The sequence below is a fragment of the Lampris incognitus genome, chromosome 1 (assembly GCF_029633865.1).
Source record: "Lampris incognitus isolate fLamInc1 chromosome 1, fLamInc1.hap2, whole genome shotgun sequence".
NCBI lineage: Eukaryota > Metazoa > Chordata > Actinopteri > Lampriformes > Lampridae > Lampris > Lampris incognitus.
The window spans coordinates 38,175,031-38,196,835 of record NC_079211.1 but is presented as its reverse complement, the minus strand read 5'-3'; the positions used below and the strand labels follow the sequence as shown (position 1 = coordinate 38,196,835).

Sequence of the window (21,805 nt, the reverse complement as noted above, 5' to 3'; positions counted from 1 at the left end):
AGACTGGCCATTTTTAACTTTGTAAGAATGGAATGTGGAGAAACAGTAGTCTTCCCTCGGAGATAGGCTCCCTTAATTTTTTTAGTATTCATAAGCAAACAATTTTAATGTAGATATATCTTTTATCGACAAATAGATGTCCAACAAAGGAAGCAAACCTAGTTCAAGATCACAGAAAGGTGAATCAGTTCATCTGGACACAACATTTAGTGGGAGAAACGTTGTTTGAGATGTGAAACTTTTTTTCCTCCTTGATTGCTCCACCCCCCCTTTCCACGTGCTATTCTGTGAGTAATCAATCTTTTGAGTTAATTAGATGCTCTACATGTATGTCATGTAAGAGATGGTTGCCCCGAGCAAGCTTTAATGATTTTTTCCCTCTTAACCGTACATCTTCATCCCCATGACTCTAGTTAACTCTGTGTGTGTGTGTGTGTGTGTGTGTGAGAGAGAGAGAGAGAGAGAGAGAGAGAGAGAGAGAGAGAGAGAGAGAGAGAGAGAGAGAGAGAGAGAGAGAGAGAGAGAGAGAGAGAGAGAGAGAGAGAGAGAGAGAGAGAGAGAGAGAGAGAGAGAGAGAGAGAGAGAGAGACTCAACTGATACGCTTCCCCAGTGGCCTCCAGCAGTATAGAGACTATGACAGGGTGAGTAATTGGCCATCAAAATAATCCAGACCCCTTCCTTCATTCCTGGCTAGCCTCTGGCTATCAAAATTAAAGTCAGGCTATAGCCTGGAATGCCAAACACAAATTGTTTGTGTCTACGTTTGCATGTGTGCGATTTGCATTTCTTTGTATGTGTGTACACTTGTGTTTATAGTGTGTGTGTGTGTGTGTGTGTGTGTGTGTGTGTGTGTGGTGTGTGTGTGTGTGTGTGTGTGTGTGTGTGTGTGTGTGTGTGAGAGTGTGTATAAGTGTGCATGTGTCTCTGTCAGCAAGCCAGAGTTTGACCTTAAGCCACTTCCCCATGTATCAGGCAATGACTGTCATGCAGCCCCTGACAAAGACATACCTTAATGACGTCTTATACACGGGACAATAATCAACATCAGCTCCAGAGTGTATGTCCATACATAAGTGGCATATAGTTTCATTTTAGGATTAACTTGTTGACCACTTCACTCGACTAAGTTGTTTGCAACACTTTACAAATGACCTGATTTAAACACATAAACCTTTACATTGTCTGACAATGTAAAGATATTATTAAGTAAGCAAGAATGCTGTACTGACATTCAATGAACTCTTCTGAAGTTACATGTAATTGTATCCATACTCAAAAAAATGTCAGAAACTTTTTTCAGATCATTTTGCTTCAACAAAAGGGGTAACTGACCTGCTCAGTCCTTCCATGAATGTTTTTATTTAATATATATTTATGAATGAGGAGCCCTGCGGGTAATGAATCCAAGAAGCTCCCCTGAGAAACCTGTAGTTTTCAGAGTGTGCCACCCAAAGAGTTTCAAAAGTTGTTTCAATGCTTCCCCTTCTTTTTGTCCTGTTAATGCCTGTTCATTATTCAGGACCGTTACACCCCGGGCAGGCTGGAACAGATCTGTGAGTTCCCTAATCAATTACTTAACAGTAGTCGGAGAGTATTGCCTTCTGTATTGGGGATGTGCAAAAGTCCATTTTTTTCCATATCGACTAGTGAGGCGATAGTAAATAGCCAACTTGTCAGTTTTAGGGAGCCCTATTAATTAGTCTCTACATTACCTTTGTTCAGTGAAGAATCATGATTGTTATGTAAACCCACACACATTTACAATAGAGATGGGTGTGTGTAAAAATTGGTATATCACTTAGTCTGTTTAATTACACTATAATTTACACCACAACGCACCTTAATGCAGCACGCAAATAACGCACACGCGTATCCTCCCGGAAAAAGAGCGACGTCACCCAACTGACGTAAAACTAATCTACATATATTTGCCCTGTCCATTTAAATATTTAATCTAAGGGATTAAAAAATGTAGTCATATTCATCCAGGATATTGTAACCGGTTATTATCTTGCCCGGTGCGGGATTCGATACCGAGTGCGCTGCACCACAAGGCAACATCACTAACCGCTCGGCTAAGTGCTCAGACCCCGTTAGCTAGGGACTAACGTGTCTTATTAGTAGTTTACAGTCGTCACCCTCCCCGGAAGCGCGCCCTCGCGCTTTGTTATTCCCGCGCTCCGAAGAGACTTCTGAGGATCTGCACACTTCCGGATCCCACCGCTGCCACCAATGTAACCGGTTATTTTCTTGCCCGGTGCGGGATTCGATACGAGGTGTATTGCACCACAAGGCGATGTCACTAACCGCTCGGCTAAAGGGTCAACTCTAAACAAAAACAAAAACCTTAAATCTAAAAAAGAGAAAAAGTTGACACAGTTGGCTATTCTGACCCACCGCATCGCCGGGTATTAAGCGTTGATACACGAGTTGAACAGACATGGGGTTGAATTGTTGTAGATAACAGCTCAAATGGCCTGCAACACTTTGATGGCCTCCTTCTATATCCAAACATGAAAAGATCAGTGTTTACTGATGTAGATGTGAAACATGACTTCGATTCAATACTCCTTTTTTCTTTTTTTTTTTGTCTTTACGGATTACATGAAAGCTTTATAGTGTAGCGAATTCGGGGGACAACGTAACCACAGGAACTGCCGCGGCCGGGAAGCGAACCCGTATCGCCCGCACCGCAGGAGGCATCGCTAACCGCTCGACTAAAGGGTCAGACCCGCCCGCCAGCGGCCAGCATGTCTTCTTATCCATGCACGTTACAATAGTTTGTTGAACAAGGCGCTCGGTTCCCCCGTTGCGGTGACCGGCCATGTTCTTCCTGGAGAACAAGGAGAGGCCACTTCGATAAGATTTGGCACGTAAAGCCCGTGTCGTTCCGCTCCTGAGACGAGGTGGAGGCCGGACTGTTTGCTTGGCTGTCCTCCATCCGCCTCATTGGAAGTCAGTGCTTCCCGCGGAGTAATCGCATTTGTGTTTGTACAACCAGGTAATACAGTGCCGCGATGGACCGGCCACAACAAACATGGCCGCTGTTTGCTTTCACCTCGACTCGCTTGTCCGGAAACAACCTTGAGCGACCCTCTTGTCTCCCGGCGTGTAATATCAGGATATGTGCTGTGTATTACTTTATCTTAGTTTATTCACTTATTTTAGAGTTGCTCAGAAGTCCTTTGAAGAACCTCCGCGCGTGTATTGAACTCGCGCAGGTTTGAGCGACGGGACTTTTTATTAAATCCCGTGGGAGATGGGGAATCGATTTTCTATTTCTAGTTTTCTTCGTTGTAGTAAGACACCCTGTCTCCTCTGTGAACCCCCTCTGGACCAAGAAGGCTTCCTGCCATCGTCTCAAAATCAGACACTCGGTGTTTAAATCCGGACGTGAGGACCGCAAAGTGAGCCTACAGCCAACAACCAAGCCGCCCTTTATCCTTATCAGTCATTCCCTTCTCCGAACGACGCTGGTTCGCGCTGTCATTGGATCGGCTCTGAGGAGGACAGCTCGGCTGCTGTCGTGTTCTTCCATAGCTGTTAGGGTGGGCGGTCAATACAACACACACGCGCACACACACACTCACAAGGACATGCAGTCTCTGGCCTTGTTTCTTAAAATGTTTGATAATCTCTTCTTTTAACATGTCTCAATGCCCTGTGTGCTGCATACGGTGTTTAAGCAGACCTGTAAAGTAGAATCAAGCTTATTTAAAAAAGTTTACATTCTCTCTCTCTCTCTCTCGCTCGCGCTCTCTCTCTCTCTCTCTCTCTCTCTCTCTCTCTCTCTCTCTCTCTCTCTCTCTCTCTGTGTCTCTCTCTACTTTACCTCTGCAGGTCCTCCTGTAAACGTAACCTGCAACATTTTTATCAACAGTTTTGGGTCCATTGCTGAAACAACAATGGTAAGATTAATTAGTTTTACTTTACGATCATGATATTCTTCATTTTTAAGTGTGTGTGTGTGTGAGAGAGAGAGAGAGAGAGAGAGAGAGAGAGAGAGAGAGAGAGAGAGAGAGAGAGAGAGAGAGAGAGAGAGAGAGAGATCGGGTTATAAGAAAAATATCACATTTGTTTTACAGCCCCATTTGGGCTGCCATCATTTTGCTGCGAAAAATGAGATTAATTTAAAACAGCGACGACATTAATATTCAGCATGTCTGAAGTTTATCTTTTTTCTCCCTCTTTGGAAAATTACCAGCCCAGCCTTCCATGATTGTTTAGGAGTCCCTCCAGCTCATTGATCCCGTCTCACATTTAAAAGACATAATTTGAACGAGTGCATTATCGCTGCGCCATTTGCACAACAGCGCAGCCCCGGTGCTGTCATGTCTGTTGCATGAGAAATCACCCCCCCTTCTCTCATTACATAGAAAATCCATTAGCATTAATATATCTAAACCATGTAATGCATCATGGTGCAACCAAGCCCTAAATATCTATGCTAGCCGAACAAAAATTTCTCCTTATTGCATGAGTGGGTGCAAGAGTGTGTGTGTGTGTGTGTGTGTGTGTGTGTGTGTGTGTGTGTGTGTGTGTGTGTGTGTGTGTGTGTGTGTGTGTGTGTGTGTGTGTGCGCGCGCGGGTATATGGAGAGTCTGACAGTTGTGCTGACATCAGTTCACAAAACTCCCATTATGGAGGGTGAAGACCGCAGTGCACTCTAAACCCCCACCCAACAAAACGTCCTTTCAAGTGCCACTGGAGTTGTAAGTACTCGGTGTGCCCAGATTACACCACCTCTCCGTAGACCACAGAACGGAACACATCAACCTGCCATTTTGACTACTGCGGATGAACAGGAATTATAAAGTTCACGCAAAGCACACATGCCACTTCACAAGTATAACACAACACAGACTAAACTCTGCCGTCATGACTTCTCACGTGTAAGGTTCACAGAAGTACATGCTTTTAAAATGCATATGACCATGTCCAGTTTGTGACCATGCACCTTTACATCACTTTTAAAGACAGCATACATTAATACATAAGCTCAATATGGGCTGTTTATTGGTTTCATGGGTAAGTTTGAACCAAAAACTAAAGCAGATGTGTGAAATATGAAATGTAAGTTTTCAAAAGTAAAAAAAAAAAACAAAAAAACCTAATATTAACTTCAAGTAATGTTAGGTCAAACTAAAGGTTACCTAAACATGTGGCATTTAAAGGTCTTTCATTACAGCAGTTATTTGGTAATTGACTCTTTGACAAGCTTTTGTGAGCGTGCCAATCCCCCGCTCAGACCAATTCAAGGTCTGTTGTGTATGTCAATATAAAATTCCATGGAAGAGCAACTCCATCAATGACAAAAACCTCTCCCCCTGTACAGAGACCTGCCCCCAAACCCCTAGTCGGAGTTGTTGCACTCCGGGAAGAGAGAGAGGAAAAGAAAGGGAGACAAAAGAAAGACAAATAGAGAATGGAAGGAAGAAGAGATGAGGCATGGAAAGTGTCAAGCGGGATAATGTGTGCTAAGCGAGACGTAGGGTAGAACGAAAGTGGGAAAAGGGAGATGGTGAGAAAGGAAGGATGGTGATGTGAAGGGTGTGAATGATAGGGAAAGGCAATTGCAATTTTTAAACAGAGCAGAAGGAATGAATGATGAATGAATGAATGGAACAAGAAAAGCCGAAGAGAAGACAGGAGGATATCCCTCTCTCAGCCCGGTCCCTATTCTTGCCAGCTCTTCACAGCAGTGTTTGAACAGCACTGTGTGGAAACTGCCGGCTGCCGCAGAGGTCCCTCATGCAACACACACACACACACACACACACACACACACACACACACACACACACACACACACACACACACACACACACACATGCACAGAGGTTCTAAATTAGGGTTACATCAAAAAATGATGATGGAGATGGAGGGAAAAAAAGCAATGAGAGGGGAAAATGTAAGGATTAAAGGGGGGAGGCATGAAGGAGGAGTGAAGGAGAGGGAAACAAATATCTCTGTACGAAGAAGCCTGAGGGAACTTGGAGGTGGCTTGCTAACTAATTAGCTGACCTCTCTCTCTCTCTCTCTCTCTCTCTCTCTCTCGTTTCCTCTTTCCCTCCCTCACTCATTACTCTTGCCATACCTGAGATCATCCAGCCTCATGTCAGAGTGCCATAGTACCCTAATGGAAGAGAGAGAGAGTACAAGATTTTATTTTTTTACTAAAGCAGTGTCAGAGGAATATCTTGGCCTAGGGCTTGAATTCCGTTACACGTGTGTGTGTGTGTGTGTGTGTGTGTGATAAATTAAGGACAGCTCAGAGAAATCATATCTCTCAGTATCTCTCACTCTATTGCACTCTATGTGTATGTGTGTGTGTGTATACTCCCTTTCCTCAAGTAGCTTTATTGACAGCTGACGATTGCTTATGGCATGAAACAGGCTTGTACTGTCTCATAAAGAATTTTCTTGACTCACTGGATTAGATAGATAGATAGATAGATAGATAGATAGATAGATAGATAGATAGATAGATAGATAGATAGATAGATAGATAGATAGATAGATAGATAGATAGATAGATATGAATGCAGCCCCTCTCCAATATGTGCCAGGTTTGAAGAATCATGCAAAACTTAAGATAAAAAATTAGAAGTCTGCCATTTTGGGAAAAAAAAGGAAAAACATATGAGCGTCTGCTCTGACAAAATAAATCTTTGCTGTTGTAGGACACCTGCACAGAATTCCTGGTGTTAAACCTTTCACTAGAGTAATCATGCAAATAAAAAATGGTGCAATTTTGCACATTTGCATTTCCAGTCTGACTTATAGCCATTAATGCATATTTACATAGTTACATATTTACATACTCTTGCACTGGACTGTAAATTTCTAAATCCATACAAAAAAACACAGTAAGACTTATTTTCTCTCCATCATGCTGTACTAGAGTGATACGAGTGTTCTCAGTCTTGAATATTCATCAGTCTGCTTTTTTTTTGCACTCTACCCGATTCTCCACTACAGGAATGAATGGATTTCATCTAAGGGATCAGACGTATCAATATTGTTTTATCTAATCTTGCACATATAGGGCTGACAGTGACTAAGGTTTGGCTGAAGCACACCTCTCAGCTCCACTTTTCCTCGGCAAACATTAATTAGCATGCATGAGAAAATTCTACTGCATCACTTTATATTCATCTGTGGTCTCTTTCTTACTGTCGTGCTTTAATAGAAAAAAAATGTTTTCGACTAATCCCTGGGACTGTATCAGAAGCTGAACAAATCGCTGAAAGAATTCGATTTATCCATTCTTAAACAGTTCCTTAAGTTTTATATGTTAGGAAAAAAAAGTGTATATTGACAAAATACTAAATGCAAAGAGTGGTGAGACAGGTGAACGTTGGTATGTTGATGACTTACATCGCTCTTGCTCTCAGCAGTGCATGGCACCGTGGCGGTGTAGAAGTCTGTCCACCCCTGTAACCCCCACCCCCCACCCTCACCCAAGAGGTAAACTAGTGCTGCTACACCCAGCCACAGCACACAATGATAGATGGAGACTGTAGAATGGCGCAGTGCTTGTTGAAATCCCGATTCCCCACACGCATTTATTCCTGTTTCAGCTCTCTTGCTCGCTCTCGCTCTCTCTCTCTCTCGCCGTCATTTTCTCTCTCACACATATAACAATTGCTTTATTACCCTCACTGTCTGCCCCACTCTTTCACACACATAAACCTTGCTGACTTTATTATCCATTGTTCTCACTCTCCATGTCTCTACCTCTCCTTCTCTTTTGCTCTGTTTTTGTATTGTGCACGTGCACGCGCACGCGTGCGCGCGCACACACACACACAGACTTGAAACCTCTTCCATCCTTATCCCACTCTCTATTACTTTTTCACACATGCACTCAGAAATCTTTTCTTTTTTATCAGCCTCTTTCTTTTTCTCCCTCTCTTTCTATCTCTCTCTCTCTTACACTTCTCTTTCTCACTCTATCACACACACACACACACACACACACACATCTTTCACTCACCTAGCACACTTCCTACCTCCCCGCGTAGCATCCAGGGAAAGGCGAGATATTACGACAAGTGTGGAATGAGAATATGGCTGCTGCTGTTGCTGTTGTTGCTGGAGGGGGGGATTGTAGTTCTTCATGCGCCGTTTACTGTCCGAGTCTAATGTGCGCTTAAAGTATTGTACTGTGCAAGTACAACATTGAAATGGTCTCGAATCTGTGGGAGATGTCAGTCGTTGTCTGGATAAAACCTTACAGTGCTGGTGTATTAACCTGGAGGATAACTGTGTGATGTAGCTGTGTACTGCAAGTATGCTGAACTGCTGTTGCAGATTCGCTCCATCCCTTAGAGAAATTGTTCTGTATGCACAGCAGCTATCGCTGTGATTTTCCTTCATTTCCTTCTATCTTCAATCGTCGGTCTTCATTTCAGTGCCACTTCAGGTGTTGTTCATCATATTCCTGTGGAGCATATTTATGAAAGCGTAAAGGTCAAGTTCATTTGTTTATTCAGAAATATTTGCTCCAATAAAGAGGGACAAACAGCAAGTCCCCCCCCACCTCTCTCTCTCTCTCTCTCTCTCTCTCTCTCTCTCTCTCTCTCTCTCTCTCTCTCTCTCTCTCTCTCTCTCTCTCTCTCTCTCTCTCTCTGTCATTTTTCTCGAGTAAATGCCACCCGCTGGGGCCCCGACACTGTGCAGTTTAATGGTGGCTCCCAAATGACAGAAGAGCCCGGGCACCATTTTCTCAGAATAATTGACATTAGGAGAGGAGAGGCCAGCTGAATGTGGCAATGGCTAAATACCACCCAGGGCTCAATGAGGAAGCTTGATTTCTGTTTTTGAAACAGGAGGTGGGGTAGGGTGTGTGTTTGGGGGGTATTTGTATAATAAAACACCATTGTTGGATAGTTAATATGCTCTGCCATGATTTATGTACTGTGCAAATATATACTGGTACTGTCTGAGTGAAAGGAATAGAGAAGGAAAGACAAGGAGAGAGTGATATGTGTGTGTGTAGGTCAGGTGAATCGGCGATACTAAATTGTCCCTAGGTGGTGTGTGTGTGTGTGTATTTGTGTGTGTGTATATATATATATATACACACACACACACACACACACACACGAGATTGTGTTTATGATGGACAGAGAGAGAGATTATGGGAGGGTTATACTTGAAGAGAAAGTCGAAGGGAAAGAGATATGCTAAAAGACAGTGATAGAGGGAGAAAGAGGTATTGCGCGAGAGAGATATGAGACAAGATGGAGAGATTCTTTGTATAAACTCACCTTCATCCACCCACTCAGTCTGATGATGTGCAATAACATATTGATCCTCCTGTTACAGCTAAACTGTTCAGGCCCTGTGGAAGTTCATTTCCACAACAGAGCCTGGGTTTAACCTCCATTTGGCTTCAAGTTCAATATTGACACACCTGACTAGGAGAGATGGAGAGTCTTTCAAAACCATCACTCTAAATCTGTCTGATCTGAGTCGGTGTCATTTCAATCAGATCTGTACACAGAGATCGACTCTCACTGATGCTCATTATTTTGGGGGAGTCATGAACCATCAAAATAATTCATGGAAATTTAGAAACCATATTTCTTATGAAAAATTAGGCATTATAGTTATGCATCTAAACTATAAATTATACTTTATAAACATAAAAGTATAAAAGCATGAACTGAGATATCAAATTTGAAATATGAATAAACTTTTTTGGCTTGTGAAATAAGATGGTCCCGGGGCTTCTTCCAAAAACCAATCAAGACTTTAAACAAATTGATTGAAAAAAAAAAAAAAAACATCATTTGTTGTCACATTCTTCTGGTCATTAATATCAATGCATTTGGTCTTGCAGGTTAGGTTTTATGGACAGCCGTGACCTTATTTTTGGATAGTTGAGAGCCAAAATGGTTAAGAAACACAGGATTCAATGTAGTTGTTGCTGCAAGCATCACAACATCCATATTCATGAGACGCCATAGACATGTGGCCAAGATGCCTCACATATCCTTCCTTTCAAGGACCTGAAAGTTTTTAAATCCACTCTCTTCCTTTCCCTAACGCCATTTCAAGTTATTTTTCCCATATCCTGTTATTGATGAAAGTCACTGTTTTGACATTGCCATTCTCATCCTTGTTGATTCTCAATATGTTGCGATGGCATTTGATTTCAATGGTTCACCTGTGTCTAATTCTTTTGCTACGCACTTCCTTTTTCAAATACACCCATCTAAATGTAAAAGCCACGGACCATTTTCTCAAGAGGGTGGTGAATGATTCTCAACATGCCTTCCATCCATCCCTCTCCCATCTTCCAATTTACCTCCAGCTGATTTTATCTCTGCACCCATCCATCCCTATCGCTGTGTAGAAATGCAAAGTGAATGTCTAGGATAAGGTCCAGGCACTTTAATTGAAAAGACACAGGGAAAGAGGTGTTCTGGTATAGCTCCCTGTCTCAGAAGACCAAAACACACATTGGCAAGCCTGATTCTCAATCGCCTAAATCATCAGGAAAACTGCAGTTCATCTACAACTAGTTAACTTCCTAACATGCACTGGCCCCCTGTGGGGCCGTCTAAATGAAAGGTACAACAAATATGTTGTCTAGCACATTCCAATAGGACTGTGTTATTGGGCACAAAATGCCTATTTGGAGACTCCAAATAAGCATTTTTTTTTACCCGACGATGCATACCCATGGTAAAAAAAAACAAAAAAACAACAAAAACGTAAAATGATCATATTTTGGTACTATGTAATCAAATTTGAAGAGGCAACTGATAAGACTTATTGTAATAGCTCCATAGTCATAGGCCCAAGAGACAAAGTCAGAGGAAATTAATTTTACTCATAGTAATTTTTGGTTTTGGCAAAGATAAAATTCAATTCAATGTGATTTGGGCTTCTGCAGCTCCATTTCAGCAATATTTAGGTTAAATGTAACACTTGAGTGAAAAACTACAAATGGTTACTTTTTTGGAGAGACACAGTTATATTATAAGAATATATTACACATATTCAGAAGTGTTCAAGAGCTACGTCATTTTTGGTCTCGGGCTCAGAAATCAAGTGGCGTCTTAAAAGTTTAATGGTTTCATGGATGTAATGTTCCTCCTGAGTCATCTCACATGTTCCAGCATCCACAGGCCTCTCTCCCCTTTAGCTGCTCAGGAAGATGAGCATGCTCAGTCAGTGACCAGATGAGCTACCTCCAGTTTTACCCGTCTTCCAACCGATGCACAAACCACACCACACCTGTTGCAATGTCTCATAAAGGAGTGACCATTGGCTGGGGTAGATGCAGAATGGCTTTTTGACAGCTACCACGACTCCATCCTACGCTCCCAAGCTATATCATATGGTAATGTTATCTCCCCTGTGTGTTTTCTGTGAAGGACTACAGAGTGAACATCTTCCTGAGACAGCAGTGGAATGACCCTAGGCTGGCCTACAGCGAGTACCCAGACGACTCGTTGGATCTGGACCCCTCTATGTTGGACTCCATCTGGAAACCTGACTTGTTCTTTGCCAACGAAAAAGGGGCCAACTTCCACGAGGTCACCACTGACAACAAGTTGTTGCGCATCTCCAAAAATGGCAACGTGCTCTACAGTATACGGTGAGCTGCATGTTTGGCTTTTAAACTTGTGGGAGGGAGTATTTGTGTGGATTTACATAGGGTAAGGAGGGTTACATTAAAGGAAGTAATAGTAAGTTTTGTGAACTTGACTGTATTCTCACATGGGCGGCACAGTTAGCGCTGTCGCCTCACAACAAGAAGGTCCTGGGTTCGAACCCCGGGGTTGTCCAAACTTGGGGGACATCCCAGGTTGTCCTCTGTGTGGAGTTTGCATGTTCGTCCCGTGTCTGCGGTGGGTTTTCTCCGAGTGCTCCGGTCTCCAGCCATCCTTCCATCCATCCATTATCCAAGCCGCTTATCCCAATCAGGGTCGCGGGATGCTGGAGCCTATCCCAGCAGTCATTGGGCAGCAGGCAGGGAGACACTCTGGACAGGCTGCAAGACCATCACAGGGCCGGCTCTGGTTTCCCCCACAGACAGGAGTGCTAGCCCTAACATGCATGTCTTTTTTGATGGGCCCCACCATCAAAAAAGACATGCATGTTAGGGCTAGCACTCCTGTCTGTGCCTCTGACCGAGGCATGGCAAGAAGAACTGGAGTTGGTCCCTGGTTGCTGCACGGCGGCTGCCCACTGCTCCTAGCTACACAGCTAGGATGGTTTAAATGTAGAGCATAATTTCCCCACGGGGATTAATAAAGTATCTCAAAATAAAAAATCCAAAAAAAAAATGTATGTTTAGGGTTTTTTGTCAATCTTCGTTCATGGCATATTATTGTTTCTTAGTTAACTGACAATTCCTGTTATTTTAAAATGATTTGTCATTCTAAAAAGTTTGAATAAGCAAAGCTTGCATTTCATTTTCGAAAACCTCTTACCGTGGAATTTAGTGCCACAATTTATTTGGCGTTTTGTTGTGTAGCCTTGAGCTGCACAGCATAGTAATATAATATTACATGTTGCAGTTAACAGTGGTTGTTTAGAAAAGGTTTGGTTTGAGATTTGTGTGTGTTCAGGGTTAATGGAGCAAACAATTGCAAATGTTATCAGAATTATCCTCAGAGTTTATTGAGCACCACATTTCACCCGATGCTTGCAGAATTACTTTTTCACAAACGCATACTTGCTCCTACTGCGAGAGAAGCTGTGTAGAAAATTTCAGATAAGCTCAATGTTTAGCCATTATTATTTTTTGCGCTGAAAGAATTATTTTGAAATGGGGAAGTTATTGCAATGGCAGTTACAATTACAAAGCATGTTAGATTTTTTTCCTGAATTTGCAATTTCGAACACTTTATTTCTTATATACTTGAGTCATTTAGTTGATGCTGACATCACAGTGTACAATGAGTGCAACAGTAGTTTCACGCCCTCGATGACCAGCATTGCCCAGAAACCAATAGTAAGGAGACAGTAGTAAGTGTGTGTGTGTGTGAGTGTGTGTGTGTGTGTGTTTGGGGGGGGGGGGTTTCATAGCTATCATGGCCTGACAATATTCCTGTGACCCTTCGATGGTTGTATTAGAAATGTGCAATAAAAGGAAATAATAAGATGAACATGAGAGAGACCTAAGGAGGGCTTTTTTTTTCAATAAAGGGGGAAATGAGAGCTAGTGGACACAGGATAGGAGGGGAGATGTAATTGCTTTTGGAGAGGTTGACATGGAAGGTGAGGTGATGTCAGGCCTATGCCAGAAGATGGGCAGTTACTCTGCTGACCATACTGGGATGGGTTGGCCTTACTCCTCATCGCATATCCTCCTCCAGCTGTCTGTGCTCCATGTATTCATTTATTCATTCATCCATTCCACAAGGTTGAAGGCTTTTATACCCACCCTCGTTGTACTTTATCCCTTTTTCTTAGTACCTAGCAGACATCCCATCCCAGGCTCAGAGAGTTATAGCTGCCCGCAGCAGACAAACATTTTAGTCCAGCGTTGCCATCTCCTTGCTTTATTGCCTCTGCTCAGGGGGCGAATGAGAAAGTGTCAGCGCGTTCCCCGCAATAGCCACGGTAATCTACTCAGCCCGTTAGTATTCCAGCAGTGTATTTGATCTGTTATCAAGCTCACTTTTCAACCCTCGTGTCCAAGAAGAGGGGCAGGATCGGTCCTTTTTTTATGAATAGCAACGTCGTAAAAGTGGTGAGAGAGAGGAGAGAGAACCTGCCCTCCCCCCGACAACCTCTTGCTGACTCCTCCATTTTCATTTCTTAACTTGACACCATCAAAATGAACCCTCTGCAGATTGGTTTGATCTCCAAAGCAGCAGGGTGGCTCTGGATATTAAACCCCCGGGGATGGTCTGATTGGAGGAAACAAAAAAAGAAGGACATCTTGTAAATGTTGTTTGCTCTGTGTTCGATGTTTATCGCTTTGCAGAGGCATACGTCGTGGCCACGGGTTGCACCCGGTGACGCCTCCTCCAAGATGAATGTGAACTCAGGGTGTCTAGATTGTATGACTAGATTGGATCTCTCTCTATATGAATTTTAGGCTTACATACAGTCCAATGTGTTGTGGGAATTATTTTCTATCGATCATTTAACATCACTAATGTCACAACCTAGGCCTCAACTCAGTGTCTGAAAAATGCCATTCTGTCTTTAGAGTTATAGGATCTGTATTTTTTTTATTATGAAGGGCAATAGCTCCTATTTTTGAGCAAAACTTTCTCTGTTGCCTTGCGAACACTGCAAAAACAGCAAAAATAAAAAATAAAAAATCATCATATGAAATAGATTCAGTGCCAACCACTTGGAAGTTCCTAAATCCTGCTTATATCCTGCATAATTTTCCAAGTAATCTCTCCTGCAGACAAGTAATTTCTCCCCCAATTAATTCCTCTCAGAGACATATTTCCTGTAGGGAATGACATGAAAGCTGCTGGAATTAAACACTAGATTCCCACTATATCCATACTGAAAACGTACTGTCTCACAATACCTCATGACACGTTGGGTATATACATAAGTGTTAATGTAATGTTAAATGTTAATCTCTTAAAACAGAAAGGATTAAACATCCATCGTCTCCATTAACAAGGCACTATGCATTTTCAGAACACACTATACTGTGTGTTATTTATGAAAAAGTGGGCCATCTGTGAAACCCCCTCCTGTATCATGTGCAGCACATATTCAGCATTCTGTCAGGAAGTTGTAACAATGTGCAGATGCGGCAAAGTTTATTTGGTACACTGGGCTCACTGGACACGTGTGTACTTTAGCTGCCGGTGCCCTGATGGTTGTACAGGAACTCACAGAAAGGCCCGGGGTACGCAGGGAGCTCATCTTCTCTGCATCACAATATCTTCTGACAGCTCTTGCAGGCTGCTGAGCTTAAGAGAAGGTGGAATGGGGTTTCTCTCCCAAATTAAAATTTTGAAATAGCCCTGTACATATACCCAGCACCAGAGTGGGCTCTATTCCCTCTGACTGTGGGTACAACAGTAATGCTATGGAAATTGGCCAAGGTTTGGAAAAGTATCGTCGACAACATGGAAGTAAACATGAACCAATAAACCAACATCTGTATTCTGGCGTTCATACAATGGTTGCTAATAGGTAGGGATGGGTATCATTAAGATATAATTTAACGGTACTGCCACTCAGACTTATACTGCTTATCGATCCGGTACTTAAACGAACTCTTATCGGTTCTTTTTGTTATTTCTTAAGAGAAAAAACAAAACAAATTAAGAACAGAATTACCATTTCTTTATTTTCTCATGTCTGGACAGAGCGTTACTTTTCATTTTCAACCAATTTTTGTGTAATTTAGCTAACTCTGTGTGGGCTCTAGACTGCAAGCATACATAACATACCTGAGGTAGATGGGCAACGAGAGATGAACTACAAGCTAGGCAGTCGAAAACTGCATTTCTCCGCCTGTATTTGATGCACTTTTTGCCAGATGTTTCTAAAGATTGTTTGTGTTTCCGCCCTTACATGCAAAAGACTTCTTGCGATTGTAGAAACGAGCACTGTCAGCATTGACTCTAGTGAAGTATAACCAGCCTTTTTTTCTTTTAAATATTTTCATTGGGGCGGCACGGTGGCGCAGTGGTTAGCACGGTCACCTCACAGCAAAAAGGTCCCAGGTTCGAACCCCGGGGTAGTCCAAACCTTGGTGGGTCATCTCGGGGGTGTCGGAAAAAGCAGTGGTTCGGCCTGGAATCGCCTTGTCACCGAAGTGGCGAGGCGTCACCTTCGAGACTGCTGGCCGGAGAGATGTAGTTGGCGAACGCATGCAGTACGAGGGTGGGTGTTTGAACAAAGAATAGGGAGCGATTGGCCACTAAATTTGGTGAAAAAGGGAAAAATCAGAAATAAATTTATTAAAAAAAAAAGATATGAAAAAAAGATGAGAAAAAAAGATACAAATTGGAATGGAGGTCATCAATATCCAGTGGAAATAAAGTGTGAGGCGAGACGAAACGGGGGGAAAAACAACCACAAAATGTGGGAGAAGGCATGCCAGAAGGATGGCGGAGCCGCATAAAAGATGAAGAGCAAACAGCGAGTATACTGGAGCACTGAGATGGAGGGGTGTTATGTGGAACAATGACACCTGCTCTTCGATAAAATATCAACTCAAAAATTATCACAACTTCACTGACACAAAAAAGAAGCAGAGCTGCTACTATGTTACAGCAAGGTGTTTCTGACATCACCGTGTTGGTGTTGTTCCTATGACATCATAATCAGTGTTGCTCCAGGACCATCGTTGCACCTGACCAATCACGTTGTTGTGCTGTCGTGCCTTTGCGACCTGGGGAAAAAACAGTTGTGGGATTTTGTTGTGGGTTAGCTATTGGTTAAGGTTAGGGTAAGGTAAGTGTTAGGTTAAGGTTAGGTTGAGGATATGTTAGGTTAGCGTTGGTGTTTTTCCGGTCTTCTGCCCCATGTCATAAAGGCACGGCATCACAACAACATGATTGGTCCGTTGCAATGATGGTCCTGGAGCAACATTAATTATGAAGTCGTGGGAACAACACTAACACGGCAATATCGGATCGTGCCTTACAGCAACATGAGAGTTGCCGTTCACATATGGTGGTTTGTGTGCATGTATGTGTCTTTTTTTTTTCCTCCCCAATTGTATCCAACCAATTACCCCACTCTCCAAGCCGTCCCGGTCGCTGCTCCACCACCTCTGCCGATCCGGGGAGGGCTGCAGACTACCACATGCCTTCTCCGATACATGTGGAGTCGCCAGCGGCTTCTTTTCACCTGACAGTGAGGCGTTTCGCCAGGGGGACATAGCGCGTGGGAGGATCACGCTACTCCCCACAGTTCCCCCTCCCCCATGAACAGGCACCCCGACTGACCAGAGGAAGCAGTAATGCAGTGACCAGGACACATACCCACATCTGGCTTCCCACCCGCAGACACGGCCGATTGTGTCTGTAGGGATGCCCGATCAAGCCGGAGGTAACACGAGGATTCGAACTGGGATCCCCATGTTGGTAGGCAACGGAATAGACCACTATGTTACCTGGACGCCCGCTTTGTTTTCCTTCTTTATATGTGTGCACCTTAGAAACATAGTCATCACTATATAATCACTACATTTATGTGCTAAATGTGTATGTGTGTGTGTGTGTGTGTGTGTGTGTGTGTGTGTGTGTGTGTGTGTGTGTGTGTGTGTGTGTGTGTGTGTGTGTGTGTGTGTGTGTGTGTGTGTGTTTCTACAATCAGAAAAACAAGAAATCATTCAACGTCAGCTGTCAGATATGTGGTTTCCTGTCTTTCCTTTGTCTGCTGCGATTTGAACTGTCTCATAGTGGGTCGACGGCATAAATGATGAGGGCGTCATTTTGAACAACAGTCTTGTAAATCGTCTACGACATGTGAAACGGTGCACATTTGCATGTTTGTATTATCAAGTTTTTTTTACCCGTTCTGCTGCGGGGTGTTCATCTTATCAGTCATCCGAGAACTTAGAGCAACGCCCGGGGTCGGCCATGAACCCATCAACCCTACATCACAATGTCTCCTGACAGGCCCTGTCCTGCTGGCACTTAGTGGGCATTGTTGCTAGGTTACTGCAGATTCTGCTGTGTGTGTGTGTAGGGTTGATGTTTCCATATTGATTATTAGCTTTACATTTTTGACTTTTTAGCAGGTTTGTGTCGGTAGCAAATTACAACAAGAGCAACAGCGGGATGGGGTTAAATTCATGCTTCCCCCATGATACAAGCAGTAAACACCTAAAAGAAGTGTAGCATCCACAAAAATATAGTGACCTGGAAGAAGGACATGTAAAAAGGATGTTTATTTGTCCCTGTAACATCCATGGATTGAAAGGGAACGGAAATTATATTTCGCAAATTTTGGAGATAAGTTTGACTTGCTTTTTTTTTCTTTTAGATATCTTTATTCTTCATATTTTGAGTCAATAAGGATTATTTTATTTTGATATGAAAAAAAAAACTGAAATGAAAACATCCAAGAGTGCAAAATTGCAGTTTAGACAGAAATTGCTTGGGATTTATTAAAACTTTCCAGCCTGAAAGGAAAAATACGAGATGACAAAGAGACAAACACACAGAGGTGAACTGGTCAACAGAAACTGAAACACATCAGCTGTGGTAGTGAGAGGAAGAGTGTGTGTGTGTGTGTGCTAAAGGAGAATTTGAGGGAAATCCTACTCCACAGTGCACAGCAACGTAGTGTAAACTGACCAGACGGTTGCCATCAGTGGCTGTGGGGTGATTCCACGTGGGTTGATTACTGGGCCAAATGACAAAATAGATTTAAACGTGCCATAATCCCTGGTGTCTCATAGTCTATCTTGCAACGCATCCTCCTCCCCCATTTTTTCCCTGCTACTGGCTCCAGCACATTAATATCTTAAACTATAACAGAGCAACCCTTCCACATCTATTCTCAGATCCTACTTCCTGTCCAAGCACCTTCCTGTCATCTATGATCAGGCTGTCGTCACTATTTTTCCTCCATCTGTTAGCAGGTTGTTGTGGCTCTGGCCTTAAAGCTCTGTGTTATTAGCTGCTGGTTGTATTATTTGTCTGTGAGCTAAAGCTCATTTTACTGTTGCACTCTGTAATATTATTCAAGAATGTCAGCTAAATGGCTAAAATTCAAACATAAAAATGTATTTCTCATCATCATTTGTATGTCTATACAAAATGCTTCTTAACCAGTATTGTCCTGATATCATTGCCCAGGTCGGACTTTGCTATGGTCTCTTACCGCTGGCTCGATAACACAGATAAATGTCTTAATAGTCTTTTCATTACTTATTGATGGTGTATGTGTGTCTGTTGACAGAATTACTCTGATCTTGGCCTGCCCCATGGATCTGAAGAACTTCCCCATGGACGTGCAAACCTGTATCATGCAGTTAGAGAGCTGTGAGTAGTGTGGATAGATACACACAACTGACCCACCCACACACACACACACACAGTCCATTTGCACGGTCATTGCAACACACCAACTCATTCATATTTTCTCTTTCACATAAGTATGCAAGCACTTAAGTGCACACACAAAAATCAAGTTACACAAACACATGAACAATTCATTATGGATAATGCTTTTTACACATACACACACACACGCACACACACAATCAATATACACACACAAAGACTCAGAGGAAGCTATTAATGCATTATTTACAGCACAGCAGCTGGCTTGCTACATAAGACGGATGTGGCCATGGCTGGTCAGACTGTCTAATGGAAGGCCTAATGATTTATCGTGGACACTGTCCTTCACTGGGGAAAACATGCGCACAAACACACACACACACACATTCGCTTTCTCTCACATCGTCACATCTCTCTCACACAAAACGCACTTTCTCTTTTTCTCTGTCTCACAACTTTCTCACACATACACACTCGCACGCACACACACACACACACATTTTTTCTCTCTCCCTTACAACTCTCTCTCTCACACACACACACTTTTTCTCTTTCACAACTCATCTCACAACACACACACACACACACATACAGAGCAAAAAGATACACAGAAACTTAGTCATGTGATGCACACAGATATTATGTATGCATGCAGACACACACAGGCACACACAGAAGTACACAGAGACTATCAATCAGAAGGGAGTTGCTCCAGCCGGCCTGTAGCAGACTGCTGTTCCTCAGGATGTGATATAGATTTCTCTGTGGCTTTCTCATTGTGATCACAGACGTGAGAAGAATCTCTGGGACTGCAGAGACAAAACAGGGAAGATGAAGTTCAGAGGGTGCTGTACCGTGGGCAGCATATCAGAAGTTAACAGTACTGTAGTTTGTGCACAGTGCTGAAAACTGTCGCGACACACCCTACACACTAATGCAGAAACACACCATTCATAGGATAAAACTAAAGTGTCTCACTACCAGGGCAGGACATTAAACCTCGTCCACCCGCCAGTGGCAACTGGTGTAAAGAACAGGCCAGTGCAAAAGAGGGAGCACCAGCCTGTCTGACCAGTGTCATATCTGTTGACATACAAAAAGACAAATAAAAACGTAGGTTATTGTTTCACCCAATCAGCCAGTCCAACAAAGTCAGTCAGCCAATCACTAATGATCAATTTCACCTATAAACGTATTGATCAATCAATGTGTTTTTAGATGGGTCTTATCCAGTACAGCACACATTTTTAAAGTACCTCCCTTGCTCACTTCTGTCCCTAACTGTCACAACACACACCCTCTGTTTTCTCCCCTTTATTTTACTGTTTTACAAGCACACACATACTTGCAAATCTATATTTGTGGGGCCCCCTCATTGACTACATTCATTTCCTAGCCCTTAACCCTAAGCTTAACCATGCAAACTACATGCCTAATCCTAACCCTTACCCTAACCTTAACCTAACCCTAATTCTAACCTTAACCCTAAAACCAAGTCCTAACCCTAAAATAGACCCTTTTACTTGTGGGGCCCCATAAAATGACCCCACAAGGCAGGTGGTTTCTGGTTTTTCTATCCTAATGGGGACATTTGGTCCCCATTAGGATAGGAAACATGGTATACACTCACACACACACACACACACACACACACACAGTCTCCCTCACTACCCTCTTACTGTCACTCACACTATCTACCCACTGGTGAAACACACTGAGAAACAATGTTGAGGAAAGCTGTCTAACACCACTGTCTGTCTGTTGTGGCCCCGTCCAGTTGGCTACACAATGAATGACCTCATATTTGAGTGGGATGAGAAGGGGGCCGTGCAGGTGGCTGACGGCCTGACATTACCTCAGTTCATCCTGAAAGAAGAGAAAGATCTGCGCTACTGCACCAAGCACTATAACACAGGTTAGTAGGACATACACACACACACACACACACACACACACACACACAGAGTTAGTCAGTTTTTTGTCCCTTTATCACTCATTTACTGTGTCCCCGTGTCTGTTCTCTGCCATTTTGTTTTGTCTTTTGTCTATCTCTCAGTGACAAAGGTTGTTGTTTTCATCTGTACTTTTCTGTTTCGCAGCACACAAACACACAGTCATTGTCTGTCCTAGATTGTCTGTGTCTCTCTCTCATACAAAAACTATGCAGTCCCTCTTGCAAGGGTCTACGTCTCACCTCTTTTAAGCACAAAAAATACCCAGGCTTTCTTCCACAGTCTTCATTCACTTGCTCTTCCTTTGTCCTCCTTTCTCACACATCTTTCCTTTTCTCCTCTCAGTCCATCCCTTATTCTCTCACTTTCATCCCACCTCTTTCTGCCTTCCAGCCTCTTTCCTCATGTGCCCATAACCCCCCCACACACACATTCTTTCTGTCACTTCCTGTATGTTCCGCCTTGACTCAGTCAACATTATAAAGCTCTCTCCCCTGCCTCCAGTAGTTAATAGTTTAAAGGGACACAATCACGTTTACCAAAATTATCTCTATACATTGTGGGGAAACTCTTCATTAGCAGCCATAGTACTGAGCAGTATTCTGTGTGGCCCTGAAACGGCACAAAATTTGCCCAGGCAGACAGTCCGTGAATGTGAAAACTACAACCCTTGCTTCCTAATTTGCCACCACCTTTGTTGAGCTACATTGAAACAGACTACATTATATATGATATTGTGAATGACAGCGCTACATACAGCCGTTTTAGCAAATGCCACAAATGCCATATAAAAACGTCAATTCAGGGATTTCCATACAATCTTGGCAGTTTTCAAGAGACATACAGAAGACTGTTCAGTACCATGGCTGCTAATGGAG

At 43.0% G+C, this 21,805-nt stretch overlaps 1 protein-coding gene across 1 annotated transcript in view; it reads left to right on the top strand.

The window, feature by feature from the left end:
- glra1 (glycine receptor, alpha 1) overlaps positions 1 to 21,805 on the top strand; it is a 131,950-nt gene that overhangs the window by 57,144 nt on the left and 53,001 nt on the right. The window contains exons 5-8 of the mRNA XM_056285282.1: positions 3,842 to 3,909; positions 11,395 to 11,618; positions 18,872 to 18,954; positions 20,753 to 20,890. Of these exons, the coding sequence (XP_056141257.1) occupies positions 3,842 to 3,909; positions 11,395 to 11,618; positions 18,872 to 18,954; positions 20,753 to 20,890 (513 nt within the window). The remainder of the gene's footprint in view (positions 1 to 3,841; positions 3,910 to 11,394; positions 11,619 to 18,871; positions 18,955 to 20,752; positions 20,891 to 21,805) is intronic.